Source organism: Notolabrus celidotus, chromosome 5 (assembly GCF_009762535.1).
Source record: "Notolabrus celidotus isolate fNotCel1 chromosome 5, fNotCel1.pri, whole genome shotgun sequence".
NCBI classification, from domain to species: domain Eukaryota; kingdom Metazoa; phylum Chordata; class Actinopteri; order Labriformes; family Labridae; genus Notolabrus; species Notolabrus celidotus.
This window is the reverse complement of record NC_048276.1, coordinates 35,129,926-35,154,927: the sequence shown is the minus strand read 5'-3', so window position 1 is coordinate 35,154,927 and position 25,002 is coordinate 35,129,926. Positions and strand designations below refer to the sequence as shown.

At 40.7% G+C, this 25,002-nt stretch overlaps 1 protein-coding gene across 1 annotated transcript in view; it reads left to right on the top strand.

Annotated features, from left to right (window-relative positions):
- The first annotated feature begins 1,483 nt into the window (after positions 1-1,483).
- The window catches only part of tecta (tectorin alpha), a 72,898-nt gene continuing 49,379 nt past the window's right edge, over positions 1,484-25,002 (top strand). Inside the window, exons 1-7 of the mRNA XM_034683896.1 lie at positions 1,484-1,556; positions 8,271-8,413; positions 8,559-8,698; positions 10,742-10,923; positions 11,635-11,891; positions 11,980-12,106; positions 13,969-14,091. Coding sequence (XP_034539787.1) covers positions 8,281-8,413; positions 8,559-8,698; positions 10,742-10,923; positions 11,635-11,891; positions 11,980-12,106; positions 13,969-14,091 — 962 coding nt within the window. The 5' untranslated portion in view covers positions 1,484-1,556; positions 8,271-8,280. The remainder of the gene's footprint in view (positions 1,557-8,270; positions 8,414-8,558; positions 8,699-10,741; positions 10,924-11,634; positions 11,892-11,979; positions 12,107-13,968; positions 14,092-25,002) is intronic.

Genomic DNA, 25,002 nt, shown 5'->3' with positions numbered 1-25,002 from the left:
CCCTAAAAAGTCCATCAGACGACTGCAGCTCATACAGAATGCTGCTGCTCGAGTCCTAACAAGGACCAACAAAGTAGACCACATCACTCCAGTTCTTAGATCTCTACACTGGCTTCCTGTCTGTCAGATAATAGACTTTAAAATCCTGCTGATGGTTTATAAAGCACTGAATGGTTTAGGCCCAAAATACATTGCTGATCTGCTGCTACTGTATGAACCATCTGGACCTCTGAGGTCATCAGGTACTGGTCTGCTTTCAGTCCCTAGAGTCAGAACGAAACATGGTGAAGCAGCGTTTAGTCATTATGCACCACATATCTGAAACACACTCCCTGAAAGCTTCAGGTCTGCTCCAACTCTCACCTCTTTTAAATCAAAGACTAAGACCTTTTTATTTGACACTGCCTTCCTATCTTAGCTTATTTAAACTTGCTTTAAATGCAAATTGTAATCTCATTTTAAAAATATATTTGTAATTTACTTTTCTTTTCTATGTGTTATTATATTTGTCATTTTAATTGTGCTCTTTTAAGCTTGTCTGAATGTTTCCAATGCTTTTAATGTTTTAATGTAAAGCACATTGAGTTGCCCTCGTGTATGAAATGCGCTATACAAATAAAGTTGCCTTGCCTTGCCCAATTTAGAGGCCATAGTGATGATAAAAATGCAACATGCCAGATAAATAAACATAGCATTTTTTTAAATGGGAGACTAGATTAAATTATGAAATACTAAACTTATTGCTCTAATAAATCAGGGTTGAATAAAAGGAGTATGTACAGTTTGAATAAATAAATAAAAAAAGAAAGAAAAAAAGATGGAAAACTGGTGTTATTATGGTTTGGTTATGAAAGATTGTAAGCACTATAAAGATAATAGTTAAAAGTACTTTATAATAGGAACATGATCAGTTCTAGTAAAAAATAACATAACATAGTATAATGATAATAGTAACAATAATATAATGTAATATGCAACATATCTGCAATGTTATTTGTATTATAAACAGCTGCTTTGGGTTTCAGTATTCTTTTCAATGATTAACCAATAACTTATAACTATTTTTGTACATTTTGATCAGGCTGAAGAAGTTAATGCTACAAAAAGTGTTATGGATCAAATGTGTGGATAGATAAATGCATAACAATCTGTTGCATCAAGACAAGTTAAAAGGTTAGATAAAATAAACAGAAAATAAGGACGTAAAGCTAAATGAGAGGCAATTCTGATGATTAAAATGCAACATGCCAGATAAATAAACATATTAGCATTTTTTTAAATTAGAGACTAGATTCAATTATAAAATACTGAACTTATTGCTCTAATAAATCAGGGTCAAATAAAAGCGATAGATTTAGACCATCGATCAAATATGAGTGTATTTCAGTGTTTTCTCCAGAAAGCAGAATGTACAGTTTGAATTAAAAAAAAAAAAAAAAGACGGAAAATAACAAGAGTTTCAAACAACGTCACATCCGGTTCAGTGGGCGGGCCTTAGGCTGACTACTAACCGAAGAAAACAAAAACAAACAGTGCTCTGAGGGGTTCCGGGGACGGTAAGTGCTGTGGTCTTAAAATAAACCCTATCACTTACGAAATACAGTCTGAATAATCCGACTTTGTGTCAGTTTGAAGGTTCATAATCTCACTCGAGTGCAGCAGCTCGTTGGTGTAAAGGTGGTGCAGGTTGCTCTGCTGCTTTTCTGAGTTATAAAACGTGTTGGACTCTTTCTCCAGCCTGACAGCTCTGAGGTGAACTGGATTTAGATTTAAAATTAGGAAACACAAAATAAATTTCTGCAAAAATCAAAATATCTGCTTTAAAATGAATGTAGGTGCGATTTTATTGTGCGTGAGCGACATTGTGCAACAAGGCCTTTGAAAGCAGCTGTAGATAAGGGTCCTGCTCCATGAACCCCGTTTAAAAATACACTACTTTAATGTCTCCTTGATTATTTATCTATTAGAATAACAGCAAAGGTTGTTTTTTCGACCTTGATTTAATATGTGAGGGTCTCTTATTAATTCGGCATCATTATTTTATTTATTACTGCTTTACAAATACATCATAATAACACCCATGGTGCTGTTACTACTACATTACACCTTGGAGGGCAGTAGTGAGGTGTTTAAGAACTCCAATTAAAACAGGAAAAACAAGGTGTTCTTTATGAAATCCGAAGCAGACATGTGAGTTACTCCTGTGATAAAGAGTTCAGACATTTAACTTAACAGGTGGTCACACTCCACACATCCCCCAGAGTTACAAAAGCACAAAACAAACATGAAAAGGCCTATTAGCATAGTCAATAGGTGTAGTCCAGTGACAGGGACCAGTATGCTGTCCTGTTTACTAGAAAGCCAGAAAAGCAGTCCCTTATCAGAAGAAAGCAGGCCTCTATACTTTGAGATAATAAGATAAATTAAGCCGTGTGCTTCAGGGGTTCAACTTATCAGCAGTGTTATCTCATGAAAGCAGGCTGAGCAAGCGGAAATAGCTGGTGATGAAAGGAAAACAGTGAATAAATAGTATATAAATAGCACTAAGGGCTTCTGGACTAATGTTAGTTGTCCCAGTTTATTTGAGAGGAATCATTGTGAGCTTCTGTGGGTCCAGCTTGTTTTATAAAAAGAAAGATAAAGGTGTTGATCTTAAAAAGGTGACATCGTATGATTCGGTTTTTCCCTCTGAATGGGGGATCATATCACCGTAGACCAGCATATGTTCAGCAAAGCTTTTAATGACCTGTTGTTGGTGTATTGTCTCAGACTGAACCCAAGCTAGGAACTGCTTTCTTTACACAGCAAGCATCACAGCTGTCACTCCTTTGTCAGTGTCAAGTTTCACTCCTCTTAAAGGCTTCTTTCAACCAGAGGGACTTTACCCCTGAACTACGTGCGTTTCGACCGATGGACCCAGGGTCTAAATTTAGTTCACGGGTAGATAATCTCCATCATAAAAAGACCCTGCTAGGGGGTAGTACTTTTCAAAGGTCCCGGGACTTTCAGGGGGCAGGGCCTGCAATGCTGAACGTGTCTGATTGGTAGATTAACCACAGTGTTTTTATTCCGCCCATCGTCCACAATAACATCACACACATCTGTGATTCACTTGATTTCTCTTTCTTTCATTAGTTTTTATTTGTTCTATCTTTTTTGTATGTGTGTGTACTTTTCAAAAGAAGAAGCTGTGATTCTCTTGATTTAGCAGCTTGTAACAGTAGTCTTCTCTCAGCCCACCGTGAATGCGTCTCTCCTGGTGTTACGGTTTTAAAAGTGACCCTGTAAACTGGAGACCTTCAGCTGAACGTGTCAGTGTTTGTGGAGTTTACACAGCTGTCGAAACACAGAGGGAGTTCCTGGGAATGCAAACTAGTTTAGTTTTTATTAAGATTTCAAAATATCCTCATCAGATATTTAATGATCGTCTAAAGACGTTTATGAGTGATGCATCCGGCTGAGAGTCTCCAGTTAACAGGGTCGCTGTTTAAACCAAAACACCGGTCGATCTCTGCCACGGCTTTTTGAGTTCAAAAGGATTTTAAAGTCGTGTTGAAACGTCTTTGCTACTCGCGCTTATCTCCTCTCACGTGTTGATTCAGTGAATCCATCTGTGATGAAATATAGCACCATCTAAAACAGCACCAGCTGAGTCTCTTCATGCTAACAGGCTAACTGTTGTGATGCTCATAATGATACCTGCCTGTCCATCTGCTTCTATGGTGTCATCTGTGATGAATGGCATTCCTCTTTGTTTTACTGCCCTCTACTGGTCTGTTGGTGGAGTGCAATTACTTTTTATTTCCTCCATATGTCACTGGCCTGATTTGCACAATCTACCCGGGATTTCAGCCCGCGGTCGAAACACAGACAACAATGGGGGCACAGGAACCTTTTAGTTCAGGGGAAAGTAGTTCTGGGTGCTAAAAGACCCAAGCCTCTTGGTTGAAATGCACAGATAGTCTTTTGCTTTTCTCCAATTCATAAACCATTAAGTTGTTTTATTTTTTCATGCACACACTCAAGTTTTCTCTCAGCGTAGTTCTCACATCGTGTCCTCTCAGCAGCAGCAGAGGAGGAGGAGGAGGTGATCTGATGTGTTGTTGAAAACAGTCTCTCCTTTGGTCTCTGCGACATCAGAGCTATAAATCATGAGATCTGTGAAATAAGAAACTATGACAGAAACATCAGACAGAGTCCGGGCACAATGCTCACTCAATTTGCAAACCCATCACCCCAGGTGGGCTGAGTTTAAGTTGATCAGACCCCGTCTCTGTGAAACTGATAGGCCTGATCAAGGTAGAGGAGGGACGCTGGGTCCTGGACACCTGAGTGCTGTGTGGGGGCACATGAGGTCAAGGTTAAAAGGAAATCATGCTCAAATAATTCAGATGTAATTCTTATGTGGTGATGAAGAATGCATTCAAGCAGGTAGAATTAAAACTCCTGCAGTACTCCTGATACTGCTCTTACCTTGTGTGTTACTACACCTATGATATGTCTAACCCTTCTGCTGCTGCTATGTCTTCTGCTGGAGAGTACTTTGGTTGGGTAATTGTCGCCAAAACAGGAACCAGTCATCAGCTGTTAGTTGCCATCTCTGGCAGGATGATTTCAGTGTTTCTAGTTATTTTTAGTTAGAGTGAAAATAGTCGTGTGTGTCTTTGGCCCCATATTTATGGCAGCACAAGGCTAGCTTAGGCTAATGTATCCAACATGGACTGCAGCTCAGTGTACAGTTGTATAGTTTAGATCAGGGGTTCCCAAAGTGGGGGTCGGGACCCCCTGGGGGTTGCAAGACACAAATGGGGGGTCGAGAGATGTCCTCCAAAATGTTTTTTTTTTAAGTTATCTAATATATATATATATATATATATTTATTTTTTTTGCCTTGTTTTTTTATGTTTATCTTCCTTTTTTTGTACTTTTAATTATTATTATTTGTTTATTTTTTATAGTTTTTGTATTTATTTATTTTTTTTCTTCTCTTTGTTGGTTTTGTATTACTTATATATAATTTGTTAACTTGTGGTTAACAAAGAAATACTGAAAAAATTCAAAATGAAAAGCTGAATGACAAAAGTCTTCTTAGAAGTAATCTAAGAATAGTACATTTTACCCATTATAGTAGAAAACTATCAACAAAAACAGTCAATAAACTTGAAATAAAACCTTGAAAATAGAAAATGTAATGAGTTTTCTGCCTGTATTTTTGTCAGATGTCTCCTAAGTCACAGGAAACACAGACACATGCTCATATAGGTAGGGTCATTTTCTGCAGACCAGCTAAATGAAGACACATTAAATCACCTTGAGGGACAGTGGGGTTCATCAGTCTTTGACACCTATATTTTGGGGGTTGCGGGCTGAAAAGTTTGGGAACCTCTGGTTTAGATTAATTGTCAGGTATATAACATTTCCAATTCATAAAGAGTCTATAATAACTTTGCAGATTGCGTCCTGTATGTATCTAAAAGTTCAAACCCAAAAATAAGTCCAGTGAAAGGATGTAAAATAAAGAAACACAGCTCGTCCAAACATGGCTCTGATTAAACAATAGTCTCCCAGCGTAGTAAGCAAGGATTTTTATTACAACACTTAACTCCCCAGGTTTTTCACATGTGGTTTCAGACGTGCTCTGAATGAGTCTCTTCGTTTTTAGTATGAAGAGCTCTGGTGTCAGCTGCTCCTGACACTGCTGCTCTGCCTCTCATGTTTCTCTCACCTTTATTTTAGGTTACTTTATGATGTGATCGCCTATTTTTAGACCTGGTGGGATATTTTTACAGGTGGATAATTTTAGACCTTTTTATCCAACACGTGACACGCACAGAGAAGTGACACTGCTTCTGTTATTAGAAGTACACTACCAGTCAAAAGTTTGGACACACCTTCTCATTCAAGGGTTTGTATTTATTGTAATGATTGTAAACACTGTAGATTAATACTGAAGACATCAAAACTATGAAAGAACATATATGGAATTATTGAATGAATAAAAAAGAGTTAAACAAAGCAGAATCTGTTTTATATTTTAGATTCTGTAAAGTAGCCCCCTTTGTCCTCCATGACAGCTTTGCACACTCTTGGTATTCTCTCAGTCTGCTTCATGAAGTGGTCTCCTGGAATGGTTTCTAATTAACATGAGTCTTGTCAAGAGTTCATTTGTAGAATGACTTGCCTTCTTAATGTGTTTGAGACCATCAGTTGTGTTGTTCAGAGGTAGGGTTAGTACACAATGGATAGCCCTATTTGACTACTGTTGTAATCCAGATTATGGTAAAACCAGATTATTTCATAGTTCTGATGTCTTCAGTATTAATCTACAATGTTGAAAATAATTAAAATAAATAAATAAAAACTTTTGACTGGTAGTGTACTTCTAATGGCCAAGCTGTCGTCTCTGATGGACATTTTTATATTCTTGTTGGAATTATTGAACTGTACACCTTCTTGTTTGCAGCTGTAACTCCATGAATTTCCCTGTTGCAGGATGAATAAAGGAGTATCTTATCTTATCTTATCTTATCTTATTTTATCACAGAATATGTCCTTCTTTAAAATCTGCAGGATCTGCATGGATTAAGGTGGAGTCAGACTGAGTCTAACCCTGTCTTGAAGTTGGGTCTCTGTTCATAATTTGACATAGAGTGGTCTAGACCTCCTATGTTTGTAAAAGCATCTTGAGATAACGTTTGCTTTAATTTGGCGCTATACAAATAGAGATAGATAGATAGATAGACAGATAGATAGATAGTTAGATAGTTAGATAGATAGATAGATAGATAGATAGATAGATAGATAGTTAGATAGATAGATAGATAGATAGATAGATAGATAGATAGATAGATAGATAGATAGATAGATAGATAGATAGATAGATAGATAGATAGATTGATTGATTGATTGATTGATTGATTGATTGATTGATTGAAAATCTGCAGCAGTCTCCACAATGTCAGATGAGCTTGGCTATAAAACCCACAAACGTTTAGTTAGTTGAGAAAGTCTGTGTGTTACCAAAGTTTGTTGTATCTAATCTCTGGGGGTCACAGGTAGAATTGCAAAGGGGTGGAAAATTTCCAGAATGTTTCCGGTAAATTTCCATGGGAAGTTGAGCTGGGGAATTTTGGAAATTTTGCAAATTGGAAACTTTCCATGGGAATGAACTGGGAATTGAGGGTCATTTAATGGAAAGGTATCAAATCCATGCATAAATATTTGTTTTGTTAGAAGCAGACATCCATCCAAAATAATACAATTAAAACAGATTTATTTGTAAGTACAACTTTATCAAGTGTTAAATGTTTTATTGAACAATCTATTATTTCATTGAAGAACAAAAACATGAATGTTGAGTTAGATATTAGTCATCCCCCCCGACCTAACCCATTCAATAATTAACAAAAATGCAATCCCAACAAAGTCCCATTCAAAATGTAAAATGAAAAGAGCCGCTCTCCCTCCAACAAAATCCCATTCAACATGCAAATAAAAAAGACTCTTCCCTCAAGCTTCTCAAGCCTAGCCTCTGCAGGATTCTAGAAATCATCTGTGCTTCATGTGATGGAGGAATGCACAGTGCATGTAGGGGGCGTGGTCTCAATAGCCCTGCAGTAAGCAGTGTGCCATGTGCATGTGATTGAGGAACAGCAGAGATATTCAACTGTACTTGCATGAAATCTGGTTGTTTTAGTCAGGATAATGCTAAAATATATTTCCCCAACTAAATTTAAGTTCCCTATTAAGAGCCAACCTTCAATTTAGTCAATTCCTGCTTTATTCCCATAAATTCCCGTTAATTCCCATGAAAAGTTTCCAACTTTGAAAATTCCAGAAATTTTGCAACCCTAGTCACAGGGCTCCTTTGTTTAGAAACTCATTAAAGAGTCAAGCTTCTTTAGCATGAAATCAGCCACTGTGGTGGATGTTCAGTTGATCTCACATGTCAATGCTGTTGCTCTAAATCCTCACAAGAGCTCGAAAATGTGCAGCTAAAAATAGTTCCCCTTTTAAGCAATGATAAAAAAGTGAGTCCCAGCTGCTGCGTTCAAATGCTAAGCCTTAAAGCTAAAAATATATATTTGTGACCTGTTTTTAGAGACTTTAATCTTTGATGAAAAAATATGTAAACGGACGAGTCCAACAGACAGGAAGGTAGGAAGTGCACATCCTCCCCAGCTTCACTAGTGGCTGTAATTACTAAACCCTTTGTATATCATTTATAAATATAAGTGCTGTGTTCACCCACTGCTCTTCATCTCTTTTAGGGCTTAAACCATGGAGTCATCCTCTGACGAAGAGGAGCCACGCACCTTCATCCGAGTGCTCAGCGAGAAATACAACCCAGAGAATTTCCCCTACGGCCAAGGAGTCGTGGTTATGCCCAGCCCGCCTGGATCCCCTGTCAAAGGTACGAGATGATGCTATCAGAGTTAAGATGAGTACTGATCAGCCTGTGTTTGAGTGAGTCCTGCCACCTCCTGCTGTCAGGTGTCAAACCTTACATCCTTTACGTCCTGAGAGTAACAGCTGCTCACCTGACTGTCTGTTTGCAGATCGCCTGTTCTTGCCCAGCATACTTGTACTAAACTACTGTGGAATCACTAAAGCTGGTGATCGGTCCGATATCGCAGCTTTCTGTGGTCATGTGGTGGAGCTGGACCTGTCCCACAACCAACTCAGTGACTGGACAGAGGTGAGTGGCTTTTAAACACTTGACAGGAAGTGTTTGAAACGCCATGAAAACCAAGAGTACTGAAGGAGCAGAGTTTAACTTCATGTTCCTGCAGCACAGCTTTCAAAAGCAGATCAGTTATCTGATACATGTGTGTTTCTGTTGATGCTGACCAGCCATGGTTGTGTTTACTTCATTACATTCAACCACAGAAGCTAGTTGCTTCTTTGAGTAGACCTTGCAAGCGAATGCAGATTCTCCTGGTTTGCATTCTGAGCCTCAAAGTGCATCATAAGGAAACCCTGTGAGCAGTCTCAGGTTGTGTAGCCTCTCTGCTGTCATTGTAGGCCCTGACATGTTAACAGCAAGCGTTTCATATTTGATACATCAGTTTTTGAGACCTCTACATCATCAGTGTGATATATTTTTTCTGAAAAAACCTGATGTAAACAATCAGATACATGCAGTGCACGGATAATCCACCAGGTGTGAGTAGTTCATGCACCAGACGTCACTTGAGACATCCAACATGCCAGCTGTGGATGAGAGACCCACTCAAGGTTTTTCAGGGATATTTTTACCAAGTTTGAAAAAGTTTGGGTGAAAAAAACGTTCAAATTGTTCCTGAAACTTCAAGAGGAATAGTTACTGGATTGATGTAAAACAAATTAATATTTCATGACTTAATTTATAGTCAAACCATGTTGAACATGTGTGTATCAAAATTGATACAGCAGGTATATAAGGACATTTATTTGGAGATTTGTCAATCATCATTTTATTAAATTTCAAACATCATGCATTCCATAAAGCAACATACAGTCTTTGTATTATTTAAGAACATATTTAAATGACATAATGAGGCATATTTAGAGTAGAAATTGAGATATTTATAAAGTATATTGTATTTTTATATATGCAACCTGCTGTATCATGATGATTGATGACTGGTTGAATGTTGCCATGGCTCCCTAGTAAATAATTATCTGTTGCTCATTGATGTCCACTAAAAACTGAACAATTCAGAGAAGAAATAAACAATAAATTAAGGTTTTTTTGTCGTCTAGCAGATACAAAATATGTATGACGTTGTCCTGCAATATGGAAAATATAATTCCTAGGTTTTAAATTACTTAGGGAAAAATTTGAAGGAAGCTCAAAGTTAAATAGGCTAAAATTTTATTTTAATATTTTTTAGTTTGTTTAAAAAATAAGAAATTTTGAACAATAAATTTGCACCAAAATGCCTGATGTATAAAATATGATACAAATTTAAACTCATATATGAAAATTGCTATTTAATTCTTTGTTATTATTATTTGTCAGAAGGTCTAATAAACTCCATTTTCAACAAATTAGAATTTTCTGGCAATAATTTGATGGTTCAGGCTTTACAGGGTTAACAGCTGCCATGGTGTTTAAAGTTGTCCTCCATTTAAATTAAGATAAGATAAAATAAACATTCATTAATCCCACAGAGCGTACATTTAATGTCTTAACAGCAGCAAAGATTAAACAAAGTAAATATTGAAACAGGGGACACAGTGTGCGGATAATTAAAAAAAGGTAAGTCACATGACTTAGAACAAAGGTCGGACATGTTATTGTACATGAGTGATAAAAGTGAGTTTGTTTCACTGCTGTGAGCAGGCTGGGTTGAAAAGTCTGACTGCAGCAGGTAGGAAGGACTCGTGGTGCAATGCAATGATGTTTGACCCAATGGAGATGTTTTTAAAGTTCATTGTTTTCTGCATTGAGTGAATTCTTAAAAGAATTTCTTAAGAACCTTAAGAACCTTAAGAACAGCCTTTGTTCAATTTTCTTTCTTTTCTTTGGCCAAAGAAGCATCTTATGAGTAATCTCAGCAGTAAGGTAGACATACCATGGTTGATCTCTATGGTTTTTCCCCAACTCAGAAAGCGAGAAACTACACATCGAACGAAGAAGAAAAGTGATTACATTTTATCAGCAGTTCACTTGAGCAGTTTTTTACTTCTTGTAATATTCTATGAAAGATTACATTTTTGTCTATTTTCTTTTCTCCTCAACTTTCTGGGTTGCCAGGTCTGCACCATCGTCTCCAGCATCCCCCACCTGGACTTCCTCAATCTGAGCATGAACCCTCTGAGCAGCGTGAACCTGGAGCCCAGCATGGCTGACGTGTTCTCCAGAGTCCGGCAGCTAGTCCTCAACAACACACACGTGGCCTGGGACACAGTGCACACACTCACACAGCACACACCAGAGTAAGTCACAGAGTGTGGTGTACTGTTGAATCAACCATCGTACCAAGTAGTCATGAGAGAGATAATTCTAGGCATGAGCTGAGCTCCTGGAGTACTCATTAGTTCAGACAGAGACTTTGAATGTGAACACAACCCCCTCCCAACCAGATTACCTCTCACTCCCCATCCCCTCTCCCATCTCTGCTCTCATAGCGCCTGCCACCGTTGAAACGCAACACCAATTTTTATACATGTTTTGCTTCTCAGCAAGCGTCTTTGGTATTCAACCAGATTTGCCATAATCTCAAATTACTTCAATTACTGATGAATGTCTCTGGGTATTATGACCTTTCCTCCAAACACAGCTGAAAAAACAGTAACGTTTTTTACCCCATTCCTACCAACAGCAGCTTTAAGGCTGAGATAAATATCACCAATGCTGTGAATCATAGCCTTGCTGATCTTCAGGACATTACTCCCTCTCTTGTGATACTGCTTTATTATCTTTAAAGTAGAATGTTTCCACCTTACATTTCAAAGCCTGGAAGAACAATTCACAAACTCAAACTCTGAGCACTATGGAGACATTTGGATCAGGGTAACACAGTGTTCGTTTTGTCCTGACCCATAAGGGCGCTTCAAACTCATTTTTTTCATGTAGAAAAAAATAACGAGATGAAAAAGAAGCTTGCAGTAAGAACAATAAATTGAATTCCCCTTTTTTCCATCCAGGTTAGAGGAGCTCTTCCTGTGTCTGAATGACTACGACGTGGTGTCAGAAGCCAAGAAGTCCTGTCCGTCCTTACGCCTGCTGCAGATCACAGACAACCAGCTGCAGTCCTGGGCAGAAGTGAGGAAGTTTGGAAAGATGTACCCCAGTCTGAGAACGCTTGTGCTGGCCAATAACAGTTTAGACTCTGTGAACGACACTCAGGAAACTCTGCAGCGCCTGTTCCCGAACCTACGCAGCATCAACCTCAACAACTCAGGTCTGAGCTTTGGTTGATCCGTGTCCAGTACGTCATTTGGTTCTGTTTAGTTAGTGGCTCTAAATCTCTGTGATGTGGTGTTTCTCAGGCCTCAGTAAATGGGAGGACATTGTAAGTCTGAATTTCTTTCCCAAACTGGAGGAAGTCAAAGCGATGGGGATTCCTTTACTGCAGCCGTACACCACCCAGGAGAGACGCTGCCTCCTGTTAGCGCAGTGAGTCTAATCACATCACACACATCAAATCCTTTTAGCTCTGTGCATGCAAAACACTGTCTGTCTGCTGGAACTGATTGTTCTCTCTACCATCACAATGTTTGGATGATTTTAGTGCAAGGATGACTGATAAGTCTTAACAGTTTAGTCCTAGAAACATGTGCTCGACCCTTAACCAGTTATCTGAACATGAGATCTTTAATGTTTCTTCTGTAATCCTTGAACAGTATTCAACAGCTCTCAAAGCTTGATACACGCTCTGACTCAGACTGATATCATAGATCAAGTTAAGTAAGGGATAATGGGAGAAACCCCCTCCGCTTGGCATCCGGGTCTTGTCTCACCCTGTTGGGATTCTTTTTCCCATAACAACCCGTTAACCATACATTATCCAGCTTATTACCCGGCTACTAACTTAGTATACAAACACGTTGGTAAAAACATTGATTAAAGATGATTTTATTGATTTAAATGATTTTTGTTTACAGTTTTTAAACAATAATCCCAGTGATTCCACGTCAGTTAGCGTTCCATGGTGATGGATTCTTCTCTGCCTGTTAAATGTGTCTGAACTCTTTTCAGTGGATTGTTTTGACATGAATGCATGCAATCAGTTTTACTAGTGTTTCTCATGTTAGTGAAAGTTAATAACCGCTGTCAAGGTTTTTTTTGACCAATCAGAATCAAGCTTCTTACAAAACCGAAAGATCAGTAAGAAAGCCGGGTAATAATTCAAGTTAGGATGTAGAACATCAGTGTGTCCCCCAACATCCTGACCAAGGGCTGGGCGATAATTCGATAATGATAATTATCATGATATAATTTTTCTCCATATAAATATAAAACATGTTCGATATAAATAAACCTGTAATTACACCCCCCAACCACTAAAAAGGGAGGAGGCGCTAGTGAGCCATAAGTTACCACCCAACTTTAGACAGAAGAAGAAGACTGCATTGAACAGCCAGTCATGTTGCAGGGTGAGAGGTAGGCGGGGCTTAAAGACATTCGGAGCTGAATGTATACACAGCTGGAACGAGCGACAGTGACTCTGAAGAAAACTGAAAACCTAGCAGCTCAAAGCAGAGTCGTCAGTCTGACACTGTGTCGACTCTGAGTTAACTTCATACACTTCATTAAATCTACTTTCAGGATGTGGGTAAAGGAAGAGCACAGAGACAACTTCTGCTATGAACACGTTTAATGTCCACCTCGACCGTAGGACAACCGAACACTGAATAACCGTGATGCATTCACTGCACTGTGGGAAACAACATGACTGCCCGTAAACCTTAGTAATCTTAAAGGGGAGAGCACAACTCAAAAAAATACTCTCCTAAACTGATACACAGAATACAATTTGATATGTCTTTATATAGATTATGTAAATAAGCTCGACCTGAGAAAAATACAAATCTAAAACTTCACAAAAACCTAATTTTACATTAAAGACCTGCTTCCTGTTAGCACCGTCAGAAATGATGGATTCAAGTTTGAACCACTCCTCTACTCTCTGCTTTTTAAAGTCCCAAGCAGACTTAAAAAGGGGTAACAATCCCTCCTTTGCAACAAAAGCTTCTCTCTTTGGACGCTCTGAGACTGTAGAATAGTTCTTCTTCTCTTTTTAAAGAAATCTTAAGACACACTTTACTTTCTCGTCTCCCTTTGATATGATTGTTAACATTAGCCTCACTTCCAAGAGCATGAATGTCTGCACATGTTTTGATGTGATCTTCATTAATCTTATGCATGCATTCGTGTTTTTATATTCTCATGTATGTTTCTTGTAGCATTCTAACTAAACATGACCTTTACTTCAATGTTTTAAATGTAAAACACTTTTAAATGCCTCCTCGGTGCAGGTTGCCGTCTGTCGGGGTGTTGAACGGTGGTAAGGTATCTGATGGTGAGAGAGAGGACGCTGAGAGGTTTTTCATCAGGTACTACCAGGACCAGGACTGCCCAGAGCAGGAGCTTCCTGAGAGGTACCCACACCTTTACTGATACACATATTACTCATCTTTCTGCTCATTTCACTTGAAGGGACCTTCTGTTCTTTATGAATGTGACACTTTTTCATTGCCCACATAAAAAAGGGGTGAGTACAGGTAAAGATGATGAGGGTTTGATACACATCCACCTGCTATCAACATCCACCGGTCAGTCAAAGCTGCCACATCCCATAGTTATGCAGACACTGAAGCCTTATAAAGTCAAGTCAAGTCAATTTTAATTATATAGCACATTTAAAACAACCAGTATTTTTCAAAGTGCTTTACAAGGTAAAAAGTACAAGAAGACAACAATGAATAACATATTTATATAAAAAGTGAAATCAAGTCAAATTTGCCAGGAAATGAATGTTCTCATCTGGAGGAGAAGGCCAAAGAGAAGAAATAGGTCTACAACAATGATTTAAAACATTCAATAGTCAAGGCCGATCCTATCTGAAGTGCTAAACTGTCCCAGAGCTCGGGGGCATGGGTACCCGCTAGGGATGGGTACCAAATTCCGTCTGTACTACCGAGTACAGATTCACGTAAAATCAAACGGTACCATGTTTCGGTACCTTCCTTGTGACTGTGAGGGAGTGGAAGAGTAGGCGATTTTCCATGCCGAACATGAACACAGCTTTGCACGCATAAGACCGCAATGACGTCAGCAGCCGCAGGATCAATCAACAAAGCAAGCATGGCTGATAGAAAGCGCTCGAAAGTGTGGCTCCACTTTTCTAAATGCGATGCAGATTATGCTCAATGCAATATTTGTGACGTGAAGTGCAAGGACAGTGTGTGCAGATCGAGAAATGAGCTAACCAGACTACACTTGTCTTTTGAACCAGTCTGTAAACATGTTTATTTCTGCTCTAAAGATCGGCTTTTTCCCATTCATGTGTATGTGACTTCCAGTACTTCCGGAGCCAGCCTCAAACAGATCCTCGATGAACTGCAGTTTTAGCACTTCCTCATTGGACTCATAATTTTAGACCGGAGATTGCCACTTGGTTTAATCGTAGTAGCCTACATGTGTTGGTCTGCGTTGCTCCGGTACCTACGCAGAGGACTACGAACGTAGCTGACGTGCACCTCCTCCAAAATGTAACTACAGGTTGAATCAATGCGGACCGCAAGACCTGTGATTGGTCCGCTCTGCGGCATTGTATTTCCCAGATTTACAGCACTTCCTGGATCCCCTCTCATCGGCCGGACATTGTCCGTGTATTTAATCTCCTCCTCTCTATTCTTCATGTAATCATGTCTGTATGATTAACAGCAACATGTATCAGCTGTAGATTAACATAACACGCTCTGAATCTCTGTGGAAAAGTAAACAGAGATCGTAGCGGGGCCGGAAGCTCTATCAGAGAGACCACACTGCCCTCAAGTGTTTCAGCGGAGAACTGCTGTGCGACAAGGTTGTAAAAGTATGTGGTGCTCATGTCAGCCCCTGCTGCGTAGGGTGTATGCAGAGGTATAAACCAGCCTTAATGGGGATCACCTCAGTCCTAGGGCCAGTCTCAGGTGGCTTGAGGAACTTCAGTTGAGTTATTGGCTTCATGTTTTCGCCCTGGACGTTCCTGCAAGTATCTTCAAGGTGGCTAATTCCATGATGACAGTAGGTTTGTTTGCTTTGGTCGTTTCCTTGCCTCAAAGATTAAAGATGTTCCACTTTTTTCATCGTGGCGTACACATTTCTCAATAATTCTGCTTTCAGAGTCTTGATGGAGAGTTTTAGTATCAGATTCCAAAGTTCATTAACGTTGCTGTCTGTTTTTGATGAGGCTTTGAAGAATGTAAACACCTGTACGTCTTTAGTAGCCACAGCCTGCTCTTTGTCCTGATTTGAAATGATAATTTGAAAATCCCTCCTCTGCGGCCGACAGAGGTAAAATAATTGCCCGTGCTCTTCAGCGGCTGCGTTCCACTTAACCTCAGCAGAATGTTGGAGAAGGATTTGTGAAGGAAGGTGTAGTCCCTGACTGGGGGAAACTAACCTTTGGGAGACAATGGAACCAGTCTCTGCCTGCTCAATGAGTCCTTTGTGCCGGGAATTCTCTGATTGGAAAACTGATACACGAGGAAGCTGGATGATTTTTTTCCTTATGTACACACCTTCTCTATCAAGCTCAAACCTCATGCTGAGAGATCGATCTGATTCTTGAGTCACTGTCACACCCCACGAGCAGAACTGGTTATGAATCATCATCGCTAATGATTGAAAAGAAGTGAAGATCCAAGGTGTTCATGCTAATTGTGCTTTGCATGTTTTAAAACATCACTTTCTGCTGAAGCCCCTCCGTGTCTCCTTTCTTCCTCTCTGTTTTGAAACACTGCATCAAGGTGTTGGTTTGCAGCCAGGTTGTCAGAGTAGGTCCGAGGTTAGGGATCACCATGACAGCGTGTGGGTGTTATGGGGGTGTCCGACACGCTGGATAAGCAGTGTACACACCACTATCCTCTTTCCTTTTGACTCGAGCTGTGGCCCTGCAGCCCTGAGAGATCACAGCGCTGCAGGGAGGGTCACAGCCTCTCAGGTGAACAAACGTTATTCAGCCCAACCAACTCAGAAAAATAATCTCTTTAAAAAGATAGCAGATAAATGTTGATAATCTGGGAGCAGATTATGTCACGTTGTGGAGAAACGACAGAGGAGGACCCAAGATGCAGACTTAAAAATAAAACTGATTTAATAACAACAAACAAGAGCACTAAGAACTCAGGAACACAGGAAAGAAAAACAATGAGCCAACACAGGACAGGGAAAACAGAAGAACTAAATACACAGAGTCATCAACACAGGTAAGAACACAGGACACAGGTTAGACTAATGAAGGGAATCACAAGAGGAGGGAAACACACAAGGACATGATGTCAAACTAAACTGGAGACACAAGGATTCAGAACTACAAAATAAAACAGGAAACACAAGACTAGACTCAGAAAACACAACAAGAGACATGGATCACTAAACACTAAAGGGAGACAAAGGATAACTAATACAGAATAAACACAGGTAGGAACCAAGGCATGAAACACAAGGACAAAACTAAGAAGGGAACCGTGGTGCAGCAGCAGGGGAACCATGAGTTGGCATCAGCCTTTGAGCCAACGGGAGAACCAGGAGCTGGTGTCGGCCTGGGGCTCCAGGCGAAGAAACTCAAATAAAACTTAAACAAAAATCTAACTCCAAAAAAAGCAAAAAGGTCTGCTGGGTCCATTACTGGTTGGATCATTCTGTCACGGTGTGAAGAAACGAAGGAAGAGGACCCAAGATGCAGACTTAAAACTAAAACTGATTTAATAATGGAAGAACAAAAGGTACAAACAAAACTGCTGAAATGTCGAAAGAACTAAATCCAAAAAGTCCTAAATGACCCAGGGTACACAAGGAAGACTTACACACACAGAACACAAGACAAGACTAAGAAACACAAGAAAGTGCAAAAAGAGACATGGATCACTAAACACACAAGCGAGACAAAGGATAACTAATACAGAATAAACCTGGGGAGGAACCAAGGCATGAAACACAAGGAGAAACTGAACTAAGCATCGACACAACCGATTAAGGTTTTTGCGACAAGGAGGCAGGATGTGAAGAAAGAAATGTGTCTGCTGGACAGGAAGGATTAGCAGGAAAGAAAGCGTTAAAGAGAGGACTAGGTTGGGAAAGAAATCTGAGAGTATCCAGTAGAATAAGTAGAGATGGACTCAAAGGGAACTGGACCTGAATCAGTGGACGTTCAGAGTCCAACTCAGCTAAGATAGGAAATCAACATTTATTTTTAAGAAGGTCGTCGTTCAACATCTTTCTCTGAAGAAACGAGAGAACGAGGCGGGACAAAACACCTAAAGGCGTTTTTCGACGAAGGAACTTTACCCCTGAACTACGTGTGTTTCGACCGGTGGACCCAGGGTCTAAATTTAGTTCAGGGGTAGATAATCTCCCCCTAAAAAGCCCCTGCTAGGGGGGTAGTACTTTTCAAAGGTCCCAGGACTTTCGGGGGGCGGGGCCTGCAATGCTGAATGTGTCTGATTGGTAGATTAACTGCAGTGTTTTTATTCCGCCCGCCGTCCACAATAACATCACACACATCTGTGATTCACTTGATTTCTCTTTCTTTCATTAGTTTTTATTTGTTCTATATTTTTTGTATGTGTGTGTACTTTTCAAAAGAAGAAGCTGTGATTCTCTTGATTTAACAGCTTGTAACAGCAGTCTTCTCTCAGCCCACCGTGAATGTGTCTCTCCCGGTATTACGGTTTTAAAAGTGACCCTGTAAACTGGAGACCTTCAGCTGAACGTGTCAGTGTTTGTGGAGTTTACACAGCTGTTGAAACACAGAGGGAGTTCCTGGGAATGCAAACTAGTTTAGTTTTTATTAAGATTTCAAAATATCCTCATCAGATATTTAATGATTGTCTAAATACGTTTATGAGGGATGCATCCGGCTGAGAATCTCCAGTTAACAGGGTCGCTGTTTAAACCAAAACACCGGCTGATCTCTGCCGCGGCTTTTAAAATCATTACTGTTGTGTTGCTTATAATGATACATGCCTGTCCGTCTGCTTCTATGGTGTCATCTGTGATGAATGGCATTCATCTTTGTTTTACTGCCCTCTACTGGTCTGGTGGTGTAGTGCATGTACTTTTTTTTCCTCCATACATCACTGGCCTGATTTTCCCAATCTACCAAGGACATCAGCCCGCGGTCGAAACGCAGACAACAATGGGGACACAGGAACTTTTTAGTTGTGGGTAAAGTAGTTCTGGGGGCTAAAAGACCCCGGGACTCTCGGTCGAAATGCACCTTAACAGAAGGCTGCCAAAATCCCGGCACAGTAGTTTCTGTTTTGGCTTGAAAATCTTTTCTGTGGTGGTTTATGGTCCCAAATCGAAGAATGTTGGACGAGGCAACCGGAATGTTAGCTAGCGATCACTAGTAGCATTATTTGTCACATAAAACCCATCCTTAAACCACCTTCAATGACGCCTTTTAGCAAAATGACTGCTCTTAGAAAGGTACTTTGTGCACCGGGGCCTTAGAGGAGAATTCCCAGGGTGGACCACAAGCTTTGGCCAGAGCCCCAGGGCCAGGGGGATTGGCTTTGTGGGGGAGTTTTTGGGGAGGGACGGGGAAATTGCTTTGATTGGCCCAGCTGTTACAGTAGCTTTGAAAGCACAGGCCTTTTCTCCTGGATTTTATTTAATCGTTCCTCCTTATCTCGAACACGCATTCCCCTGAGGTGGCTGAGAGCTTTCTCACGGCAGAGCGAGAGGCAGAGAGCTCTGGTTCTCTTTGCCTCTCCAGCACAGTCATGGTACATCACATCTACACGTTTTAATGCTTGTTTTTACCTGATCAGGGATGTATGGAAGCCCAGAAAAAGCATAAAACCTTTCTTGCTAAGTTCGAGGAGTTGGCACATTAAATAGAGAAGATGCTGCAGAGGCTGAAGCTGTTTTTTAGACCTTCATGTTTTGGCCTCCTTTATGGCAAATAAAACAGTCCATTCTTCATTTTGGCTGCAGGCCTCTGCTCCACCGGAAAGAACAAGAGATTGCATAACTGCAATGTCCCTGGGTTTAGTCCAGACTGGGGCTTTTGTTGCATCTCAGCCCCATCTGTACCTTAGTCAAAGACAAAACAGCACATGGTGCGAGCTGAACAGAGGGGACAGATTTTAGAGGATTCAGTCTTAGTTGGGAAGCATCATTGAAATGCTAAGATGTATAAAAACAAGTGTTATTTCATTAGTGAATAGAAACATATTTATACATATATATATCCATTAAAAAATAAGTTTACCTCAAAAAGAATAGGTCAGCTAATTTGGGAATTCTTCATTCACTTTAATGAAAATGTTTCAGTGTGTTGAGAAAAAAAAGACTTGAGGTCAGGGAGAGAATGAAGCTATCTACAGTGTTCAAAATAAAAACACCCACCAACACTTAGCTCATTACTTTACTTTAAGTTTCCCTCCGTCAAAACCAAGCGGCAACCTCTGGTCTGAAAATATGAAGCCCATGTGGAAGTGTTGTAAACTGCAGTTCATCTAGCGTCCACTAGAGGCTGGCTGCAGAAACACTAGAACAACAAACACACCCATTCAAAGAAGACGATCTTTACAGCAGAAATAAACATGTTTACAGCCTGGTACACTGTTTAGGTCTGAGTAGCTCATGTCGGAGCCTAAATGCAATTCATGATGTTGTAATAATTTACATAGATAGTTTATTTATAAGGATAAAGATAAATATACATATATAAAAAGATTGTAAAAGGTTAAAGTTCAATATGCTGTAAGTATTTTCTCACAATATTATAAGGTATTTGGATTTGTGACATAGAATGTCATGTGTCAGTGCCACATATGGCTCGGAGGTGCGGCTGGACGGACCACAGATCAGCAGTGTTTTGGCTCGCTGTTTCGCTTTCTGCACGCTGGTAAATGTTTACTTCCTCTAGTAAGCGACCTCAATGACTCGTTGTCACCGGTGTCACCGGCCTTAAAAGTGTATGTATGATTACTTTTAAGTAAATCTCTCACATACAAAACAGCCCAAGTGAAAATACTGGAACACTAGTAGATTGTCACTTCATGTCTCCCATATCTCATTGCTAAGCACCTAATTTCCACAAGACCAGACCTGCTACAATCATTCACTCCACCTCTCCTCTTGTGCTGTCACGGAGGGTTCTAGCAGGTTCTCAGAGTGTAGATACATCAACAAAACAACAACATAAATCCTCTCAGAGATCTGACCTGAGTCTTGTTTTCTCCTAGGTACCACACCCTTGTATCCAAGTACGGTCCCCTGGCCCCACTGGCAGAGGTGGACCTGAGCCCCCAAAGCATCAAGGTGGATGTTCGCTTGGAAGATCGGGTGGAGGCGGTCAGCCTCCGTCTGGAGCAGACGGTGGGCGATCTGAAGAAGCACCTCAAAACGCTGCTGCAGCTGCCAAACAACGGGATCAGGCTCTTCTACATCAACCGGGAGATGTGCTCCGTCTTGGGACCTGAGGAGCTAAGGTGCGGCACCCGGGCCCTCCACTCCTATAGCATCCGAGACGGGGACGAGATCCTGGTAGTGCCCAAAGTCAAAAGCCGCTGCAGCTCCTCGGATCTTTGAGACGGGAGAGCTCCTGCTTTTGGATGAACAGGATATTAGAGAACGCCGACTGGACACCAAGTTCAGACTTGAGCCTTTTTTAGATTAAAGAAGAGAGAACTATTTCAGCCTTGAATGTAAAGGTGTTTGCTGTCAACCATATTGAACAAACGCATACAATAATATATTTGCACATCAGAGTTCTGCAGTCACAGATGGTTTCTTGAGTGCAGGTCTCAGATTCCTGTGCTAAAGCTGCATTAGCCAAAACTGCAAAACTGGTTGAAAATAATATGCAATTAGGCCTGGACACGAAAACAAGCTGCCATAGTTAGCAATTACAAATTGCACGTTGATTTTAAATCAAAATAACTTTAGAGTTGAAGCGTTGGTCTCGTGGTTCAGAAATGTTAGAATGAAAACCTCCCTTTGTCTCCTGGCCTGCTGGTGTCTGAGCTGCACCATGCACCTGGTTTAAAGTCTCCTCTGGTGAAAAGTGTTAAAATTTGGTGCTTAAAAAGAAACAATTATTAACATTCAAATTGACTTTCATAAACACCAGCTGATATGCATCCGCTCCTGTATTTCCCCTGAACATGGTGTGTTTTAAACTGCGAGGCTGAGTGTAACCAGCTGCTCTGTTTACTCTCTGCTAGTCAAATATGTCTGTGAAGGCTGCTCTCTGTTATCTCTGAACAGTGTGCTCTGGCAGACAACAGTCTAACAGTATTGGTGAAATCTCAAAACCAATGTTTTCCTCGCATCACAGCAACACGACGGCAAACAACAACCCTTAATCTGCCCGTGTTTGCAGCCAAGCTGAAGGAAGTCTGTGCATGACATCTTAATGTCTGCCTGTTGGCATCACAAAGGCTTCATTCTACATTCACATCAGTTACATTTAACTCTAATGCTGTGTGGCTGTGTGGTTAACATTGTATTAACATTGTGCAATCCTCCCCAGGCTCAAAGATGCTTGGGTTTTCTAACCTTTATAGAAACAGAGAAGCTGGGCTCTTCACAGGGTTTCTTTTCCAGGAAGTATGAGCACAGGTAACACAAGTCTGTTCCTGCTTCTGCCCATCACTCTCTTTCCACATGACTCTCCATGGCAGTGAAATCTTGAGATAACCCCGAGCTGAAAAGCTCTGATGCTGTGGGTTGAGAATAACGTAGAGCACATAGCTGCTGCTCAGTCATGATGTCCTGGCAGAAAGACGAGACTAGTCTGAGGTGAGCTTGGGTCTGGGACAAGGAAAGGGAGAGCTGTTGATGCTCGAGTTACTCTCTCTCCCTCTCTCTCTCTCTCTCTCTCTCTCTCTCTCTCTCTCTCTCTCTCTCTCTCTCTCTCTCTCTCTCTCTCTCTCTCTCTCTCTCCTCTCTCTCTCTCTCTCTCTACCGTGGTAGATGAGAAACGTTGAGGCCCGGTCTGTATGGTAACCACACACCAGGCGCTGTGTCACAGACACTTCCGCTGCAGTCGGGTTAGAAAGGGTTCAGTCAGCAGACTCTTGCCCCTCACCCATTCACCTCAATCTCTCCTTTACATCCGCCTTACAAACCCGACACTTCCAGTGTCTGCAGTTTCACAGGACCCGGCGTGGGGAACAATGGCTGACATTGACTTTGACTACTTTTAAAATCAAAGTTTAGATTTAAAAATGCACCAGACCGACTCCCCCCGTGCAGACTACAGTTTGGACCTGAACTTTCTAGAGCCTTGTGAGATCTCAGTATCAGGCTGTCTCCTTATGGACGATTATTCCATGAAATACATTATTGAAACAAAATAAAAGAAACTTGGTTTTGAGCAATCTTGGTACCTATTGGCTGCTCAAAATGCAGCTTCTGGAGGAGACAGACATTTATTCTGAGCTTCTCTATGTGACCAGTGTTTATCCAGAGAAGTGATCAGATTTACATAAAGAGACGTGTTTTTCCATTACACCCATCATTGAGTTGGAGATGGGAGATGATGTCTATGAACACATCTATTTTTGGAGATAAATAAAAAGATAAATCACCCTCAGATGTTCGACATTGGCTTGAAAGACTGCAGTCTACCTGAGATGTTCTGCCTCATTTGATCAGCCAAGGAATGTGTTTTCTTTATACAGCCAGTGCTGTCTGCAAATCTAGCGGGTAGCACTCCTGATGAAAACCAGAACACTCCCAACTCAAAAAATCTATCACAACCTGTGAGCAGAGATGTCTGTGGGTTTTGCATTCCTGTGCAAACTCTGTTTACAGAGAACCAACAACCTCTCATGTTAAGCTAAACTTCAGCTCCCTGTGCGGACTTATTTAATCCCATGATCTCAACAAAAGCTAGATTATGCTGCTCCCTCTTCATGTATAAACCATCACAGGCTTCATGTTGGAGACCGTTTGTAGATCCTGACTCGTTAATCACCTCCTGAAGGAGTTAGCGTAGCTTCATGGACAGAAGCACTTCTCCTTTTTCAGTGGAAAGACAGACTGATGTGAGCCTCTACTTTGAATACTTTGTGGGTGTTGCCAAGTGCATGCTGGGATATTGTCCAGCCTGCATGACTTTAAATACTTCAGATGTTGTCAACATATATGTTGAATGTAAACAGTGTAAATCGGCCCTTTGTGCATTTCTTGAAGAAAAATGAGAAGTTCTTTGACATGACTGTTTTTCTGTTTTTAAGAGTCGGAGTGCCATGAGTCCTGAGGAGCTTAACTCAGTCAAAGTGAAGCTGCAGGTTTCACATTATACCATTAACATGTGGTTGAGGCCTTGTGTTGCTAAAGCTGTGTGAAAATGTTGTCGGTGCTGTCGTTTGGTGGATTCCTGCATCTCTCCACCGACACAAACTCACTGCGTGTTAAATAACTGGAGATCTTCATGTTGGGGGGGGGGGGGCTGCTGTCTGGACTTTTACACTTGATGCTATACTTTAAAAGTTGCGGACATGGGGATTAATGAGATAAGTGTGAATCATGTTGTTCCTGAGGTGTGTCCTGGTTGGTGAGCTGGTATTTTGCATGTTGTGTTTCTTGATATGTTTGATGTAAAATGTGTAACAGATGTGTCATTTCAGGGAACAATGTTGTTTGTGGGCATTTGTAATATTGACACTTTAAAACTAGAATCTAAGCTTCTATCACCCTCACCTTTTTCCTTCAGTAATACCAAATATAAAGATTATTGTCAGATTTAAAATCGAAGTGATGCTTTCTGATTCGTGGTACAGTTTGCCTTGTGCTGTTTAGAGTAAGGGTTTTAATTTATATCACATGGGCTCCAGTTTCTTAATATATCGTTATATTTCCTTGTACATTCTTTCTTTTCTTAAATGGGATTGTATCCTTATTTCTTCACCTGTCAAGTATAATGGGGCTCTCACCTCTCTAAAAAATAAATTATAAATAATTCAGCTCTTCATGTGTGACGTTTTCATACAAACAGTGAAATCTGTGAGCTAGCAGAGACAGAATCATGAGTCTACCACACTGTAACCATGACCTTGCTGTATTTTTGTTGGCTCCTCTTTCTGCAGCCATTCAGACTCACCTCTTCGACTAACGGCCAAATTCCACCAGATCCATGTCCGGTCCCTATCTGATCCGTCACAGCATCTGATAGGTTTCTATTCTAGTCAATGTGTTAACTTCCACTGGATCCGCTTCATTGCGTTCCGGCTCTGTATCTGATCAGGCTGGTCAGAGTCCTCCGGATCAGAGACGCAAGACTTCTATTGTTCCCGGATGCTGGAGCACGATGCATCAATCTCAACAGAGCAGATGGAGCGGGA